The 20523-nt window shown below is 36.9% G+C and overlaps 1 protein-coding gene across 5 annotated transcripts in view; it reads left to right on the forward strand.

The window, feature by feature from the left end:
* The window catches only part of VSIG4 (V-set and immunoglobulin domain containing 4), a 21509-nt gene extending 1894 nt beyond the window's left edge, over positions 1-19615 (forward strand). Inside the window, exons 2-8 of one of the 5 annotated variants that reach the window (XM_084789898.1) lie at positions 255-611; positions 4071-4133; positions 4623-4694; positions 6043-6096; positions 15861-15965; positions 18164-18185; positions 18511-19615. In XM_084789898.1, the coding sequence (XP_084646024.1) occupies positions 255-611; positions 4071-4133; positions 4623-4694; positions 6043-6096; positions 15861-15965; positions 18164-18185; positions 18511-18655 (818 nt within the window). In that variant the 3' untranslated portion in view covers positions 18656-19615. The remainder of the gene's footprint in view (positions 1-254; positions 612-4070; positions 4134-4622; positions 4695-6042; positions 6097-15860; positions 15966-18163; positions 18186-18510) is intronic. The other 4 variants (XM_084789901.1, XM_084789899.1, XM_084789902.1 and 1 more) reach the window with 4 other exon arrangements.
* Positions 19616-20523: the final 908 nt, after the last annotated feature.

A 20523-nucleotide genomic window follows, 5' to 3' on the forward strand; every position in this document is an offset into this window, starting at 1 on the left:
ACTGAGCGTCATTTCCTGTCAAGACAGTGACATAAAGGGGGCCTGAAACCACTAGAGCTAAAGAATGGTAAGGACTTCATCCTACAGGCTGACTAGGATTGATGGGAAAGGTAACAGAAGAGAAGAACCCAGAAATTATGAAAGTGTGATTTGGAGGAAGGCTGTTTCTCAGAAACCTATTGAGTCTGTCAGTTACACTCTCCCTCAGGTGAACTTGTTGTCTATGTTTCTTTTTCTTTGTTCCCTGTCTTTAGGCCATCCCATCCTAAAAACCCCAGAGAGTGTGATAGGGATCTGGAAACAGGATGTGAAAATTCAGTGCATATATGATCCCCTGAGAGGCTACAGTCAAGTTTCGGTGAAATGGCTTGTACAACGTGGCTCTGACTCAGTCACCATCTTCCTGAGTGACTCCACAGGAGACCATATCCAGCAGGCAAAATACAGAGGCCGCCTAAAAGTGAGCCACAACGTTCCAGGGGATGTGTCTCTCCAGCTGAATACCCTACAGATGGATGACAGGAATCGCTACACATGTGAGGTCACCTGGCAGACTCCTGAAGGAAGTCAAGTGATAAGATATAAGATTATTGAACTTCGTGTTAAGAAATGTAAGTTACCTTGAGAGTAGAAATGCATTGGTAAACAAAGACACAATAGAGTAGTGCAATCCTAGACACCTCTGAAAAATTGGGAGGCCTTGCTTTCTATGTACATATGTTCTCTCTATTTAGATGAGCTAATCACAGGAAGTTTGAAGTCATCATTTTATTAGAAATGTAAGGTGTTGGGAAATATAATTGCATTGCCTTTTAAAATGCTGCCCCATCTCTCCTATATTCACAAGTCTTTCTGAGATAGGTAGTTCCCACCTGCTGCACTTTCCAATTTACCACAAAACTCTGCAAACTGAAATCGGCATTATCCTCTATATCCTCTACGTAACAAAAGCCCAAATTATCCATTTACTTCCAACCATATGCAACTCTCTGCAGCAGCTGGCCTTGCTGGCCATTCCTCGCTCAATCTTTTAACCCCTTTTGCTTGGGAAATGAGAGGTTGTGTCAACAGCTGGAAAACCAAAACCAGGTCCTCTGCAACAGCAAAAAGACCTCTTAATCCCTGAGCCAACACTAGAGGCCTTCCTTCTAGTTTTATTCATTCAGTTGGAGAAGATGTTTATTATTTCAGATATGATTTCAATTTATTGAGATTTGTTTTTCACACAAAATAATGGTCTTTTCTGAATAATGCTCTGTGTGTAGTTGGTAATAGTATCTACTCTGCTTTTATTATATCAAATGTTCTATATATGTCATTGTTGGTTAATGATGTTATTCACACCTAAACCTCCTTAATACTCTTCTTTCTAGTTGTTATACACATCATTTGAAGTGGGATATTGAATTCAACTTGTTAGTAGTAAATTAATTATTTCTCCTTCCAATTCTACTAATTATTTCTTCATGAATTTTGGGTGCTTTCTTTTTTTCAGCATATATTTATAGGTGAATTTTCTCCTTTACAAAAAAATTAATTTTTAGGATTTCAAATTGTTCTTCTTTGTACTTAGTTTTCTCACACTTAATTTTTCTTATATTAGTATAGTCATTCTACCTATATCTTGGCTAATGACTGCTTGGTACATCTTTTGACATTCTTTTTCTTTAAAACCTTTTTCCCCCTTTAGGCACTAAGCAAGTGTATTATGTAGTTAGATATAGATAGATGTGATAATCTGAGACTCTGCCTTTAAACATGAGTTTTTTCTACCCAACTTGATCTAATTATTAATAAAGTATGATTTGTGTCTACCAGTTTTCTATTTGTAGACTTTATCCTTTATGCTTATTTCTTTATTCCTCCATTGCTTCTACCTTTGATATTTAATACATAATTTCTAGTGTATTATATAGTTCAATTATTGTTTAGTTTACTACTATGCTGGCTAGTTTTATGTCAACATCATACAGTATAGTCATTTTGGATGAGGCCACCTCAACTGAAAAAATATGTCTCTATTAGACTGGCATGTGGGCAAGACTGTGCTGTATTTTCCTGTCTAATGATTGATTTGAGAGGACCCAGTTCTCCATAGGCAGTGCCACCTTCTGGGTTGGTGGTCCTGGGTGCTATAAAAAAGCAGGCTGAGTATGTAAGCAAAATTCCTCCATGGCTGCTGCTTCAGTTCCTGCCTTTAGGTTCCTATCCTGAATCCCTGAAATAAACCCTTTCTGCCTCAAGTTGCTTTGCAACATTGTGATTTATCATCACAATAGAAATCCTAACTAAGACTTTTACTAAGTATTTTCATTACTTTTTGTCTGTAGAATATCATCAACTCTTAGTTTATTGGATTTATTCCTATTTAATTTCATAATATACAAAAGGCTGTTTCTATAAAGCTCAATTTCTTATCCTTTAATTCTATCATCACTACAAATTACATCTTAGTGTATTATAATTTTATGAGTATTGATTTAGCATTATTGTTTTGTAAAGTGTTTTTTTTTAAGTCAGGTTGGAAAAGCAGGTTTAGATTCAAGACTTGCTCATGTAATTATCTGTACTGGTCCTTTTTTATTTCTTCATATTAGTTTTAGATATCATCCACTGCCCCTTTATTTTAGCTTAAAGAATGCCTTTTGACAGTTCTTATGCATCTACTCTACTAGAGAATGTTCTCCCAATCATTATTTTCCTCCATTTTCATTTGGGGGTTTTGTTTGTGGTGTGTGTGTGCGTGTGTGTGTGTGTGTGTGTGTGTGTGTGTGTGTGTGTGTGTGTGTGCGTCTGTGTGTCCGTGTCTGTGTGTTTTAGATGGGGTTTTTCTATGCTACCCAAGCTAAATTCATACTTGTAGTTGGGACAACAAATACATGTTCTGCATACTTAATTTTGTTTGTTTGTTCATTCAATTATTGGGGACTTTTGTATAATCCTGTGTATTCATTGTCATGAATACCCACTGAATTTACTATTTGATTAGCTTAGAGGTCAGCTGATAGCTGGATAGAGATTTTCTTAATTGTCAGGTGAAAATAAATCATGTATTATTCGCCAAAGAATTATGTTGCTTATTTACATATGATATCAACATGTAGCCAGTTTAGAATTATGGCACATTGTTTATTTTATGCTAATATGAAACCTTCAGGTTAACCATAAGTGTGACCTTATATCTTTCTTATATTTTTTCTGAATATGCATAAGACTTTATGAAAGGATATGACACCCTTGATTATGGGAAGCTGTAAGACTTTCAAACTTCCTGGGGATATCTCATCTGTACATTTCCTTTTAAAATTCTTGATTAGTCTCTTCTTTCCCCAAACTGTTATCTATTGCCTTAGGCTTCTTGTGACAAATATTCTCCTAGCCATAGGGAAAGACTTTTAGTACAGGTACTAAATGAAATAAGTCTTTGGAGAATTTTCTTTCATAAAATTATTAGATAGGTCAAATAATGATAGTATTTTCATAATGAACTGCTTATTCTTGCACCTGGAACAGGGTATTAAGTTTTGTTACCTATGAGGAAAGTTTAAATTCCATAAAGATTCACATTATTATCAAAACTGGGCAGTTTCTCTTCCATAAATGCACCATGAATTCTGATGAACCAATTTCCAAAATTCTGAGGAAAATGACAATATCAAAATATTTCAATTATGGCTTTATTTCTTTGATGGGGTAAATTTTTTAAAGTCATTACATCACCATTTTCATTGAAGTTACACACTAACATTTCTTTTGTTAGATTTCTAAGGTCTTTATCAAGAATGAATCATTATATTTTATTTAAAAGTCAGTGAAGACCAAATTTTAAGACCCCCTCAACTTTAGATAGAGGTTCCATGAAAGACTATGGGCCTTCACTTATGAGTCTTACCTTGGGGTGATGTGCGAAGAATAATGAATAGGCAATAGAACTTCCCAGCATCATGAGTGGAGGGTTGAGATACCCAATCATGAATCTATGTTTACCTAAGTCCTAATTTTGCTAGTATCTTCAACTATTTATCTAAGGGTATCAGAATCATTAACCAGGCTTCTTTTGTTCCTTGCAGCCCCATCTAATCCACCTAAAATCAATACTGAAGCACTTACAACCATGCATTTCTCTTTGCAAGGTAAGTTATACCAAGGCTTTGATACAGAAGTACATAAAAATGATATGTGGAAACCAAGGGTGTACAAGTCAACTGAATTTCAGCAAAGAGATTACTGTGTTACTCAGAGAGACAATGGTAATAAAGAAATGGATTCAAAATAAATGTAGCAAAGATTTAAGGAGAGTGAAGAAGTAGAATCACAAATATATATTTTTCTTTGTGAAAACAATGAAAAGAACATATTACGACACATTTTTCCTGAACTGATTTACTATGTATATTTCAGCATACTATTTCTTTGTATAACTTGTTTCCACTGACCACACTTTATAGTAAGAAAGAGAGATGTTTCACCTCATAGTACAATATAGATCAATGATGTGGTTAGATACACTAGAAACTCAGAAGAGATCTCCAGCAAAGATATCAAGTCCTTCCCACCATGCCTTACCCTCACAGCTCTTTAGTGCAAGAGAGGCCTCTGACCTGGATTCTCTGTTCCCATAGCAACAACTACAATGAATTCAGCCTCTGACCTGACCACTAATGGAAAACTTGAGGAGACCACTTCTGGCCCAGGTAAGAGTAACATTAGGAATTCCATCTTTCTTTGACCCTGAACTTTGAGACTTATAAACTCTCTATGTAGAATTCAAGTCCACAAACCATCAATGATGAGCCAGGAGCTGAATTAGGAAGATGGGATAGAAAGTGAAAGATAAAGACATAAGAAGGAAAAAGTCAGATTGTGTTTTTTTAAGTGATAAATGTATTCTTACTTTGTTTCCTGATGCTATAGCAATATACTTCTCAAAATTGCATATATATGCATAAAATTTATACATATATATATATATATATATATATATATATATATATACATACATACATACGTACATATATGGCTATCAACTCAGCAAGCTCTTGTAAAGAGTCAGGTAATGGAATAAAGATCAAAGGAGTACTATGCTACTTTAATTCTTGACAAAGGCCTTTGCAGCAGCTCACAGCTAATTTATTTCCTGAAAACTCTCAAAGATTCCCAAGTCAGGAACTCAGGGATTAAAATCTCAAAGAAAAAATATTCTGTATGTCATCACAAACTGATAGCTAATATGCACTGACATGTGTAAATTAACTCCTAAAATAATGAACTTCTTTCACATTAATAACTACCTACTACCCTTCAACAATAAAATCTCAAATATCACCTTGACTGCTGTAAGCCACCTATCAGACCTCTACAGATAATTTCATGGTCCTGTAACCAATTGTTAATTCTAGATATACCACAGAACATCTATGGCTCTAGGTATTATCAACTGTATGTTGTGATTATTTGGTGTGAAATAGTTTCATAATTATTACTCATTGTTTCATATTCTGGCTTTGTATCATTGAAGACATACTTTTTTTGGGTACTGGGTATTGAATTTCTCAAACATGCTAGGTAAATGCTCTATTACTAAAGAAAATAAAAAACACAACATGAAGCATCATGAACAGAAAAAGCCAGGCAGAAGAATGAATTTCAAGGATGGATGACAAGGTAAAGAAAATAATGCATAAGAATATACATAAAGAAATAATTTCCATGACTAAAATATTTGAGAAATCATGGACATATTTAGGGGATCAAACTTAATAATAGAAGAAGGAGAAGTAGATAAGTCAAAAGTCTCAGAAACAGTAAAAAATGCTTAGATAATATATTCAATGATATTATAGCCAAGAATTTTCCAAAAGTATTAAAAGAATACACAGTCAAATAAAGTACTAACTAAAACATGAACAGGGAAGATGCCAAGACACAGACAGAGGCACGAATGTCAGCATAACATCAGATCTTTCATCAGTAACACTAAAATCCAGGAAAGCATAGAATGATAATTTTTAGCTCTGAAAATAATCATTTTTTTCTTTGTAGACTCTTCTAATCCATTTACAACCTCTTCTAATCCACTTAAATCCTCTTTGGAAGGTAAGTTATACTAGGGCTTTGATACAGAAGTGCTTTAAAATGATATATTGTAACCAAGGATATGCAATTCCATTGAATTTGGGAAAAGATCACTGTGTTACTCACAGGGATCATGGTAGTAAAGCAATGGATACAATAGAAATTTAGCAGAGATTTAAGGGGAGTGAAGAAGTGAAAATAATCACTGTAAACTAAGATAGATATGGTCTACAAAGTTATATCTTAGAATTGATTAAGAATAAAAGCCACTTACATATACACTATGGAATAGTACTCAGCTATTAAAAACAAGGAATTCCAGAAATTTGTGGACAAATGGATTGAGCTAGAAATGATCATAATGAGTGAGTTAACCCAGAAGCAGAAAGACTCAAATGGTATATAGTCACTTATATCTGCATACTAGCCCAAGGGGCATGTCCCACGAAAGCCTTCACTTACCAGGAAACTGGGACAGAGGGGAGGACATCCTATTGGGTCTCTAGATGAGAGAAGCATGGAAGAATAGCAAACTAGAAGGATCCAGAGTGTCCTAGAAGCCTACAAGTAGAACATTAAGATAGGCAGATTTGGGCCCAGGGGTCCCGCTCAAACTATGGCACCAGCCAAGAACAATACAGGCGGTAAACTTCAAACCCCTACCCAGATGTAGCCAATGGACAGGACGCTCTCCACAGTTGAGTGGAGAGTGGGGTATGACTTTCACACAAACTCTGGTGCCTCATATTTGACCACGTGCCCTGGATGGGGAGACCTGGTGGCACTCAGAGGAAGGACAGCAGGTTACCAAGAAGAGACTTGATGCCCTATGAGCATATACAGGGGGAAGAAGTCCCCCTCAGGAACAGTCATAGGGGAGGGGAATAAGGGGAAAATGGGAGGGAGGGAAGAATGGGAGGATACAAGGGATGGGATAACCATTGAGATGTAAGAAGAATAAATTAATAAACAAATTTTAAATGTAATAGACTTAAAAAAAAAGATTAAAGGCCACTGAGACTAATAAATGGGTGGCAGGGCAGTCCCTATATGAATAGCCTAATAAAACAACATTCCCCAAGAGCACATTGTGTAACACTGTAAGAGTGAAGCCTGGACTGTTTTAGGTACCGCAAAATGTAAGTGATGCTAGATCCATGAAACATCTGTAAAGAGTGCTGCAAATAGAGAATGGTAACAGCCTAAAAAAGAAATGCCTGTGGAAGGCAGCAAACCAATAGTGACAGAGTCATATAACCCCTGTAACATCAGAAACAAGGCTACATGATTTGATGTTTGTCCTGCTAGGTTTTAGTCTTTGGACCATTATTTTCTCATTATGCCCCCATCCTCCCTTTTGTAATGGTAAGGTGTATTCTATGCCATTTTATGTCGGATATATGTGATATGCTTTTGGTTTTACAGGCAGTTACAGTTAAGAAATTACTGGAGTCTCAGAAGAGACATTTAAATAGTTTTGAGACTGTCACATATTGTGAAGAATTTAAGTTTGATTAAGTGAATTTTATATTAATATGTGCCATAAATACAACAGGATCAAAGAGTGGAATGCGACCCTATATTCATTATTTAACATTTTGGTCCCTAACTGATGGCACTGTTTAGAGAGATGTGTGGCTTTCCTGGGGGTGTCCTTTAGGAGTTAATGGCCTCACTCAGTTCTGCATTTCTTTATCTGTTTTGTGTTTGATGTTGAAGGATGAGATCTCTCAGCTTCCTGCTCTTGCTGCTATGTCCATGTTTGTTGTGTGCTTCCTGCCATGTGAGTCTCTTATCCATCTGGAACCATAAGCCAAATTAAACTCCTCATTCTGAGAGTTGCTGTCAGTCATAGTATTTTATCACAGCAACAAAAAAATAACTATTACAATAAGTCATTTGTGTCTAGAAATGAAGCTGTTTCTTAAAGCTTTCCAGTTTTTATATAAAATATTCAATTATCCTCCAAATATCCTCCTGACTTCATTGAAGTCTATTTTAACAACTTCTTTTCATCTTTAATTTTATTAATTTGAGACTTCTTTCTCTTACTTTTGGTTTGCTTGGCCTGGGAATTTGTTAATCTATTTTGAAAAATCAACTCTATGTTAACAGCGTATATTGTTCTTTCAATCTTTGTTTCATTTATTTCAATGCCTAGTCTTTAACATTTTTTGTTGTAAACTGCATTTTTGGATTGACCTCTTGTTTCTCTAGAGCCTTGAGTTGTATATTAGTTACTTTTTGATTGTTATAACAAAACAGTATGACCAAGGTAACTTACAGAAAGAAGAGTTTAGTTTGAGGTTACAATTTTAAAGGGTTAGAGTCCATGGTGGTGGAGTGGAACAGGTAGTAGGTAGCCAGCAATTTAGAGCACATCAGTCCAACCACAAACAAGAAGCCAAGAGAATAAACTGGAAGTAGCACATGGCTTTTGAAGCCACAAAGCCTACACCCAGTGTCATACTTCCTCTAATAAGACCACACCTTCTAATATTCCCCAAATAGCAACCAATGGAGAAACAATTATTCCAATTCCCAAGGCTCATGGGCAATACCTCATTCAAGTGAGCACATTCTGCTCCCTAGCCTTAATGGTCTGTTGGCCACATTAGGATGCAAAATACATTTGTTCCAACTTCCACGGTAACCATTGTCTTGCACAGTCAGCACACTATTTAAAAGTTCAAAGTCTCTTCTGAAACTTAAAGTAATCTCTTAGTTGTAATGCCCTGTAAAAACAAAAAGGAGTTATACCTAACATACAATAGAACATATGTATTGCCATTATAAAAGTGAGAACTGAGGCATAGTAAGGAAATACTAGACCAAAGAAAAACTGAAACCCAGAATAACGAACTCCAAAAGCCTATAGTTCCATAGCTCCATATCTGATGTCATTGGACTTTCTTGGCTCCACCTCTCTGATTTTCCTGCCCACAACACCATTTCCTGTCAGGCTGTTTCCATTCTCTGTCTACAGTGGCCTTTCAGGGCCACTTGACCTCTCAGGGCCTTCACGGACAGACTTTTTCTGCCTCACTTTGCATAATCTTAGAGGCTATCTGAAACCAGAGGAAAAATTCATAACCTTTGCATCCTTCACTCCTTTAAAGTCAGTACCATGTGGAAAACAATGCCAAGTTTGACTGCCAGCTTAGCTTACTATCTGCACAGATACAGAGAATGCATTTGATAAAATTCAACATGAATTCTTGATAAAAGTTCAGAAGAAAGTAGGAATATGTGGAACATACCTCAACATAAATGCTACATATGAAAAATCTGGAGCCAACATTATACTATGTCACAAAACTTAGAGCATTCTCTATGAAATGAAATAATATCCAGTTATATTAAATATTGTGTTCATAATAAAGTTTCAGGATACACAATCAATATATAAAATCAATATTTTTATATATGCCAACAATGAGATTGCTAAGAATGAAATGAGAAAAAAATTTCCCATTCACACTCGAAGGCGTATACCAAAAGACTTTATGTTCTACCATGGAAATATTTGCATGTTCATGTTTACTGCTGCTCTTTTCACAACAACAAGAAATATAATCAGCCTAAATAACCACCAACAGATTAATGGACAAGGGAAATATTTTATATATGACAAGTGCAATTTTATTCAGCCATAAAGAAAAACATGAAATGTCAGGAAAATATATGGAGCTGGAAAAAATTAACTTAAGTAATCTAGGTTCAAAAACACAAATGCTAAAGGGTTTTTTTCCTTATATGTAGACTCTAGTTTCTAATTTCAACGCATGTGTATTTTTGTATGAATAAGCCATGAAACTAGAAAATACTTCTATGCCAATGAGAAGGAAAATGTGTGTGTGTGTGTGTGTGTGTGTGTGTGTTATAATGTACATGTGTGGGTACATACTTGCCTGTGTGTGCTTTTTTGGAAGCCAAAGATCTTCCTTAGATGCTTCTTCTATTGTTTTCTAACTTATTTCTTGAGACAGAGTCTCTCACTGGTCTATAGCTTACCATTTTGGCTAGACTGGTTGGCCAACAAGGGTGCAGGATTTACCTGTCTCTGTCTCTGAACACTGTGATTACATTTTCTCATGACTATGTCTAATTTTTATGCGGGTAATGGGGATGTGAACTGTAGTTTTCCTTATACACCAAGTATATCAACCACTGAGCCATCTTCTTCATGCCCCTTCAAATAAAAACCAGTTTTAAGGAAAGAAGTGAGGGTGAGGAGGGAAGTTGAAATGGGAACTACTGGAAGAAGGATACAAGCAGCAAGAAGACAACAGGCAGTGATGGAGAAAAGAAATCAATGAAAACAAAGTATGATGAATATGTTATTTTGAATGCTGATTATAACTAAATGAAAGTAAATAAAGATGTGCATTGGATATCATTGAAATTTGCCATTTAAGTTATGAGGAAACTAAACTCCAGTGACTGTTAGTGATTTGACTAAAGTCACCGTATTAACTTTTCCATGACTGACATAAAGTCTTACTTGAAATTTTGTATATTAAAATGACAGAAATATGTTATCCTATGCATATTGTTATGAAAATTCTGACATAATTATTAGGGAGCTAAAATATGGTGCCAGAAGCACGATATTTGTTCTGGAAGCTTTGTGAAAGGATTCATTCGCTGATATTTTCTACTAGGTAGAAGCTACCCACATTCCTCAGCTCATGACCTCTTTCATCTATTTTTAAAATTAGCAATATAATGCCTTCAAATCTCCCTCTGACCCTGTTACCCTATGTCTATTGTATGCCATGAGAAGGGGAGAGAAAATGGCAGTGGGCTTGTGAAACAGCAAAATCTTTTACTATTCCCACCACAAAAGCATAGTTACTGATAGATAAAGGCCACCAAAGATTTGGGAGCCTTGTTTATTCTGGAAGGCCAGAGGAGAGAGTGAAGCAGGGTTTATAAGCATAAAAACTGCAAGCATTTGAGCCAAGTTCCAGTTATAATTTTACCAATCAGAACTTGGGAAGTAGGGATTTGCCAAGTGTTCCATTATTGTCACTTGATGTTGAAAGTGTTTTTGCCCAACCAATGGACTTCATTTTTTTTTCTGTTATTAGGAACAGGCATTATGTTTTGAGGAACTAGTGTTGCTTAGAGAAGGGGATGGTAACTGATATGTTTTGGGGAACTATTGTTACTTTGAGAGGGAAGTGGTCAGCTTAGGTAAAATGGAGTCTGAAGTCAAAATGGCAGTACTTATGACAAGTTTGTTTTTATCTGTTCCAACAACCCTTATCTTCTCTTGTATCTCCTACATCCACTATTAAATCAATTCTTATGATTAAATTAAGCCCATCAGAAACATTAATAATAATCTCCCTATTTTAACCACAGATAACTATCAATCTTAATTCCACCTTTAACCTTAATTCTTCTTTGTTTTGCATATAATTCTAGGAATCTAAGAGCAAATATATTTGGAGGAAGGTCCATTATCTGGCTGATATGATCATAAGCAAGTAAAAAAAGACTTAAGACTAGAATCTTCATAGTATTCCTTCTATTATTTTTATGTCTGTATTGGTTACTTAAGTCATTTCTGCAACAAAAATACCTAACAAGTGCTACTTAAGAAAGAAAAGGTTTCCAAAGTGAGCAAAGCGCCTTAGATGGTTTACTGCCTGAACAGTCACCCAACACTATAACGTTGGAGCTTCATCTTCAGCTTTCTAGCCCAACATCTCTGCCAGACTTATTCGCAAAGCAGGAACTATTGAGGGCTTGCTTACCCTGTCTTGGCAGAGTATGGCCATTGACTCTGCCTGCATCTAAGCTACCCATTTTAGGCTGGATTCTGTTTGTGGCAGGAATGAGGACAATTTGCCCACTGGCTGGTTTGCTACTTTTGATCATCATCTTCTTAGAGGCAGCCCGGGTATTGCCATAACTTGTCTTGTTGTCAAATAAATTTAGTATTATAAAAACATCTTTAAATGCCATAGTCTGTGTGTCTCTGAGGCTTTTGAAGACCTTATTTAACCATTTTACCTCATATATTGATAAAGTCATATCTATCTGTTAGACTTAGGATATATATTCTTGTGACAAGTATTTGATATGCCCATGTTTTGTATCAATATACTAAATTCTATACCAATGACTTAGGCATAACCTTCATTATGAGTAACAATTAAGGCCTTGAGTTAAGGAGTAGGTTCAATCATCTAGCTTTTGTTCTATTCTTCTTCTATGTTCCTATGTCTCCCTTTCTTTTTTTCAGCTCCTATCTCCTTACCTATATATGCAAGATAAAGGAAAAGAGAGAAATCCCTGAGTTTCACCTAGTTTTTTCTCTGATAAGACCAATAATGGTTCACTCAGGAATTTAAGTTTTGTTCCTTCTCAAGTCTCTGAGGGGCATTGAAGGCCAGATAGTATGGTTTTACAATCAAGTTTAGTTGCTTAGGGATAAGATCTTTTTAGATCAAGATAAAGAAGTTAAGTTATTAGAGTTGAGATAGAATAGATATTGAATTTTGTTCAGAAATTTAGACTCAACAAGACAGGAAAGATGTTTACTTCAAGCTGGACAAATACAAATAGCCAAACCACTACGAATGTAACATTTATAGAACTCATGATTGTCACATGGTTCTCCCTGCTGTATGTAGTTTGTTTTATACATGTGTTATAAAATAAATGTATTTAAAAATATTTTTCCCTAGAGGGGAGGACATCCTATTGGAACTCTAGATGAGAGAAGTATGGTAGAATGGCAAAGTTGAAGGATCCAGAGGGTCCTAGAAACCTACAAGAAGAACATTATGATAGGCAGATTTGGGCCCAGGGGTCCTGCTCAAACTATGGCACCAGCCAAGGACAATACAGGCCGTAAACTTCAAACCCCTACCCAGATCTAGCCAATGGACAGGACATTCTCCACAGTTGAGTGGAGAGGGGGTCTGACTTTCACACATACTCTGGTGCCTCATATTTGACCATGTCCCCTGAATGGGGAGGCCTGGTGGCACCCAGAGGAAGGATAGCAGGCTACCAAGAAGAGACTTGATACCCTATGAGCATATACAGGGGGAGGTAATCCCCCTCAGGAACAGTCATAGGGGAGGGGAATAAGGGGAAAATGGGAGGGAGGGAGGAATGGGAGGATACAAGGGAGGGGATAATCATTGAGTTGTAATATGAATAAATTAATAAAATAAAATTTATAATAATAACAATAATAATAATAATAATAATAATAATAATAATAATAATTTTCTTCGAAAGAAAGAAAAGGTTTATTTGGACTCATAGCTTAGGGTCCACTCTATCATGTCAAGGAAGTCATAGCAGATAATCACATCAGATCCTCAGGCAGAAAACAGAGAGTGCTGGTGTTCAGCTTGCTTGCTCTTGTTTATTCAGTTCATCCCAGCCTATGGATGCCCATATTAAGATAATGCCCAGAGGCTTGTCTCTTTGAATCACCTAGATCCTTTCAGATTGACAGTATTTTAACTCTTAAAGGTGCTCTAGATTTCTGAATTGAAATATTTTTCAGAAAAGAGGAAGCTGGACACTGTGGCCAAGGAATACTATACAGAGAGTCGTCTTTATGGCTTAAAGTTGCCAGGATCACATGAATATAGCATTTCTAAAAAGCTGGTGAGGCAGAACACTACTTTTTCTTTTTTAAGGGAAGGTGAAAGCCTCCTGTCTTGACTCCATGCAAAGCATGGAAATCTGGCTGTGGCCGAAAATAAAAAATAAAATATCAACCAGTGGGTCTACAAGAATTTGTTCTAATGCTGTACCTCTGACCTTTATCAAGACTTTCTTAAGAATGTGGGATTTTGTTTTTCTCTCTAGCTAGCTCAGAACAGCAAGACATTCTAGGCTGATACTTAAGAGTTTCTGTTTGATCTTTTTCCCCGGGGCCAATGTTTTTAAATTTATTTGGCTGCTTTTTCTTTATTTAGTAAACCATTTACTGAAACACAGTATATGAATAATGTATAGCTAAATTAATATTTAAAATCTGAAAAGATGTGCATACTTTCCAACCACATTACCTGTCTATTCCCCACCAAAAGATTTCTTTTCCTAGTTGCTATTGCCATGTATTATTTTAAGATATTTTGTATTCTTTTTTTAAATTAATTTTTCAGATTACAACTCAATTGTTATCCCATCACTTGTATCCTCCAGTTCCTCCCTCCTTCCCGCTTTCACTCTATTCCCCTCCCCTAGGTCTATGACCGAGGGGGACCTCCTCCCCCACTATATTGTCAATAGGCTATCAAGTCTCATCTTGGTAGCCTGCTTATTCTTTCTTTGAGTGCCATCAGCCCTCTCCACCAAGGGGAGATATTTTGTATTGTTAAAAAGGAATAAAATAATGTATTTTTATAGATGCTTTATTCTCCCTGGGGTGTTTGTCAGAGTCAGTGGCAGTCATATGAATTTTCACATATATGTTATGTGCAAATATATTTGTATTGCTAGATGATTGGTGGTGGTGGTGGTGGTGGTGGTGGTGGTGTGTGTGTGTGTAACAATCATTTATTTATGTTATTTTTGAATGTTAACTACAAAACTTGACATTTCGGCCATTATTAATAATTCTTGGATAAACAGTATTGCATTATTGATACATTATGTGGCATCGGCTAATACAGACCAAATTGGCCTCAGACTCACAAGTTCTACTTGTCTCTGCCTCCCAAATGTCAGGATTAAATATATGCACCACCATTCCCACTAAATATTGCATTTTAAAAAGGTATATTATAAAAATATTCAAGACTTTTATTTTCATTCTTCATAACTTCATACATGTCTAAAATGAAATATGATCATATCCACCTCTCACTTCCCTCTTCCAACTCTGGCCATATACTCTGCAATCTTCCCCCTCCTATACTCATGTCTTCTTTTTAGATAATATATTACATATGATTACTGCTGCCCAGATGTGCATGAGTTTGTGGCCATCCCCTGGAGTATGGAAGTCTCTGAGGGAACACTCTGAGAAAAAGAATGAGTATCTCTCATCCAGAAGTTATCAATTCTCAATAGCTCTTCAGTAAGGGGTAGGGCCTGAAGAACATTTCTACCATCTTTTCAGGACTTTTGTGTTGATGGTGTGTCAATCTTGAGCAGGTAACCCCAGCTACTATAAATTCATGAATGCAATAGGCCTCTCGTGTCCAGAAAACAGCATTTCATGGCACTCCTCCTCATTGTCTGGCTCTTACTCTTTCTGATTTCTTTTTCATGATGTCATCTGGGTCCCCTTACCCTCCTCCCCTCCCGTGTGTGTGTGTGTGTGTGTGTGTGTAAGAGAGAGAGAGATAAATGTATACCATTTAGGAATGAGCACTCAGTCTCTTCTCAGTACTTTCACAAGTTATTCATCTCTGCATTGACTGTTGTTCAACGCAAAATAAGCTCTGTCCAATACTGAGGGAAGTTTAAGTCTACAAGTATATGAAAAAATGTTCAGATAGCAAAATGAATATTTATAAAAATAACAATAGAAAGATCTACTCTAGGGTCTGTGATCTTCTCAGCCACGGATTTTGACCAGGGTTACAGTACCAGAAATGATATTCCTTCCTGAGGAGCAGTCTTCAATTCTAATCAGAAAATTGTTAGTTATCCTACATGGGTCTTATACCATGGTATCATACAAGAGGCACATCTTGCCTGGTATGTTGGTGTTATAACATGCAAGGCCCAGCAGTGAATAAGACCATTGGCTGACCTCATTTTTAACCAAATACCACTTAGTCTTATTTATATTTTAGGAAGAAAACTGCCTTTCTTTGCCATCATCTTAATCATCTCCCTTTGCTGCATAGTGGTTGTCACCATAGCTTATATCATGTTCTGCCATAGGACATTCCAACAAGGTAAGTGATAACTAGGGATGGTTGCTTTTGTTTATTCATTCTTTCCAAAAGTATATTTGTCTATATTCTGTATAAGGCTCTATGATTACATTCTAAGGCGCTTGAAGACTAGTTTTAGAATAATGATAGAGATAAAGAGACAGGTGTTCATTGTCCTTGCAAACAATAATGTAAGACTTATGGAACAGAATATAAAAATCCAGGGTAAGCAGCCAAGTACAACAGTCTATCTTTGTAATGAATCACTTTATAAGAATACAAGAGAAGCTACCCTCAAGTTGCTTGCAATTTTATGCATATTTCCAGGTTACAACATGGACATTATCAATAATATACATGGCAGAAAAATTAGTGATTCAAAATGTAAAGAAGAAAATATTGAAGAAATACTGAAGATAAAAAAAATCAGATCTGGAATAGTCCACAAGGCCTTTCAGCATGTGTAAATGGAACTAGGTCATAGTGAAAGAAGACAATGTGTGAAGGAACAGTATTCTAGGGAAGTGAAACCACACAAGCCAAAGTGCAAAGGCCTAAATTGCAGATGAGTGAAGATCATCACAAGGGAAAATTCATATTAAGGGTAATGGAATACAGGGAAGAATGAAGGTTTCTTTCTAATCATAGCAGGTTGAATTCCTAATGAATTTCTTCACTGGGCTTTGCAGTGGTACTAAGATTTACCAGATTGTTTTGATCAGGGCAATGGACTGATGAAGACACTATTGTCAGATCTATTTAAGGAGTGTGGAAAACATAGGGAGATTGAAATATTTCTTTCTGTGAATAACTTAGTTATAAGTAAATACTCACTTCACTAGTCATTTTGCCTAGAATTGCCCTGTCTATTTTTCTTTAGCATCTTCCACTCACAAGCATATTTATCTCCATGGATCTCTTTAATCAATTCGAGGGGAGCCTAATGTATCTCTTTTCCCAGGGTCTCAAATATAAACTATAATGTTGGCCAGTTACCATTACTATTGATGCATCAGAATGAACTTAAGAGTGGAAATACCTGAAACAGCCACAAATACCAGCTCCATTTGAAGGAAAACATTCACCATAGTCTCACTGAAACTGGACAGTAATGACATATTATTTGCCTCTTAAAATATCCCAAACTATCTCAGTTCCTAGTAGCTTAAGGGAATAAAAAGTCATGGTATATCCTTGTTTTTAAGAGTCCCTATGATATGACTCTATCCATATTTTTTTCTGCATACAATTCCCTTCTACTTATTCTCATTTCTAGTCACTGAATTCAGACAACTAAACCTTATACAGCATGCCTTTTTTGCTTTAGTTTTTTACCCTTCTTAGCTTGCCATCCCAGAATTCCTGATCTCTGTTTCTCTTTAAGAGAGAAAGTGTCAGAAGAGTAATTCAGTTTAGTCCGTAGTTGCTGAGAACAGTTTGTATTCCAGATATTGAGTACATAAAGGCAAAAAAGCACAGACTTGGTGTACAGAAGCTCCTGGTCAGTGAGAGAGACAAAACATGGAAATGTCGGTCATTACAAAACAAAAATCCCATAGTTAGCATTGGTATCTTTCTTGTAACTTAGTCCATAAATTTCCAGTTGCTACCCTGAAAGATTCTAAGCACCTAGAGGGCAGACTGGAATCAGAAGTGCCCATCTTCCTACCAGGCTAGTCCTATGCAAGCAGACAGTTCTCCTCCACAGACACTAGGGGGCAATGGTTATCTAGTTGGGGTCCCGATATTTTATTAATTCAATGAAATACCAACTTTTCTATATTTGATTTATATGTATCAACTGAGCCCTTTCTTAAGTTATTGGGATGTAGCCCCTGACATGGAACCAAATTCAATGCATGTTTCCTGGGCTGTATGGTCAACAAGTTTCCCACAGAACTTTCTGAGAATCTTTTATGAGAATCCTGGGTGAAAAGTAAGTCTTTTCTCCCTTTACTCACACCAAGCAACATCTTCAACTTGATGCTCTGAGTCAGATATGCCAAAGAAAATGAAATCAAGCATGTGTACCTTCCACTTCTCTGGCAAATCTGCATCTCTGTATTTGAACCCATGACAAATTCTCTCAATATTAGAAGGATGACACTTTGAATTCTCTTGTTCCCTTCCCCTGACTTTGAACTGGTACTCTGGTTTAATGATTAGCTCTTCTGCAGTCCCCATATACATTTCTGACCTGACTATTCCTTGTTTTCTAGAGCATGTCTATGAAGTGAGCAGGTAAGATACTATCTTCTTTTCTTAATTAGTAACCATTCCCTGCCCTCAATTCTGTTGATCATTGGCAGAAAAGCTGGAAACTAGCTCTAACAGAGTCTTTCAGGGTCAGAAAATATTTTACTCTCTAACATAAATGCCCTCGTATTGTGTTCTGGATCAATGAACACACAAGATGATTTAGGTATACCAATTTTCTCTTTCCACAATCCCTGATTAGCAAGATCCTAAGATTCAGTAAATAAGAACGTAGGAAGCAGGATACTAGAAAAAAACAGGATCTAAGCCCCAACACCTTTCTTATGAGTAACTGGGTCTTTGTCCATAGGGTAGGTGCCAGGAAGATGAGCAACTCTGAAGAAATCACAAGGGTGACTATCATTGCAAGTGATGAACCAGATTCTCAGGCTCTGATCAATGATTATTCTGATGACCCCAGCCTGGACCAGGACTACAAAATAACCACCAGATGAACAACGGCTGTTCCTCCCTCTTGAGCACAGTTCCCAGAAACTAAGAAGTTCTTGCTACTGAAGCAAATAGCATCTGCTAAATGCCCCCACTAAGTCAATGTCTAGCCTGTGACTTATTCACTTCTTCCCTTCAACATAACTTTCTTTCCTGTTTCCTTTCTTCCTACACAACCTAAAGTATCTACTCTGCCAGTGTTGGAGCCACAGGGAAATCCTGGGTTTGTCTAAGAATGTACTATATGCACCTTAAGAAATCTAATTTCTGGGTTTGACCCTGGATGCTTCTGTGTTCCTTCCTGGGGCCTCCACAACTCCTCTCCAAATACCAGAGAAATTTCCATAGCACTAGAGGTTCTTTGTCATGCTTGCAGGCATCACAGAAAATCAGATGTGGCTCAGTCTTAGCAACTCAGGCAAACACCTGTGTCCAGGATTAGTTCTCTTTTTCTAAGGCCAGATGACCTTTAGTTGATATTACCACATCACAGGCCAAGGTACAGATCTATTCCTACACTATGAATCTAATGCTCTAGTATTCTTTTGGTGTTAATAAATGTTTAATCATGACAGCAAATTTAGTTGTGTTGGTCTTCCTTCCTTCAAGACATGGTAGGACCTGCTCAAAGTGATTAAAATGAGACTAAATGAGATGGTAAGCACCCCTAGGAAGCACACACACTATTCTCTCTCTCTCTGTCTCTCTCTCTCTGTCTCTCTCTCTCTCTCTCTCTCTCTCTCTCTGTCTCTCTCTCTCTCTTTCTCTCTCTCTCTGTCTCTCTCTCTCTGTCTCTCTCTCTCTCTCTCACTCTCTCTCTGTCTCTCTCTGTGTCTCTGTGTCTCAATCTCTGTCTCTCTGTCTCTGTCTCTGTCTCTGTCTCTGTCTCTGTCTCTGTCTCTGTCTCTGTCTCTCTCTCTCTCTCTCTCTCTCTCTCTCTCTCTCTCTCTCTCTCTCTCTCTCTCTGTGTGTGTGTGTGTGTGTGTGTGTGTGTGTGTGTGCGTGTGTTTTGTTGTTGTTGTTTCATTTCTTGGTTAGTTGGTCTTTCACCTTCCAACTCATGCCACCTCCCTTCTCACACCATGGCTCGCCCTATCTAGAGCACAATCAATCTTTGCTTAAATACTATGCGACATAACATCCATTCCCCACTCCATCTTTCTTTCAGCTCTACTTTGTGACTCTACTCAGGGTAACAGGAAGTTTGGAAAGGAACCTCGCTTTTTTCTCAAAAAAAAAAAAAACTATGAATGTACATAGGAAATAGTTCCCTTCTTTTTAAAGTATGTGTTCAGGGCCACTAAAATCTTCAGGATAGTTGCAATATTCATGGGTCATCTTCTCTAATTCCCAAACTCTCCTTACAATATGAAGAAAATCAAGAGTATACATTTTCCCGTTCTTTTCTTTCTTTCTTTTTTGAGGGAATGGGAAGAAGAGAAGGGAAAGGAAGGGAAGGAGCTATTTGTGTACGTTTGAATGAAACTTCCTTGTAAAGAAATTATTTGGGCTCAAGTTTGCATTGTTTCCTTTTCCCCTGTGTATTTTATGTCAAATCCACTTCCTTACTTTTTATGAGAACTACCATGCAGCCTATGTTTTCCATATATGCACAAGAATAGATCAAGTTTCAAGAAGAGCCACTCTCACATTGAGATGACTGCTCAAGTCAAAATAGTCCTCCTCATCTCACCCCCACTGATGCTGCCAAGTCCATGATCAAAACCTCAGCATTTTCTTCTTTGCCAAATGCTAGCTACACATAATTAGTAAGAGAGAAGACTTCTTCTTCCCCATCTCACTTACAAGCCTCTACAACGTGGGCCCCACCCACTAGAAACCTCAGCTTCCTTCGTGAAACAGCTCTGAGTCC

Source organism: Acomys minous, assembly GCF_964271855.1.
Source record: "Acomys minous genome assembly, chromosome: 7".
In the NCBI taxonomy this organism is placed as follows: Eukaryota; Metazoa; Chordata; class Mammalia; order Rodentia; family Muridae; genus Acomys; species Acomys minous.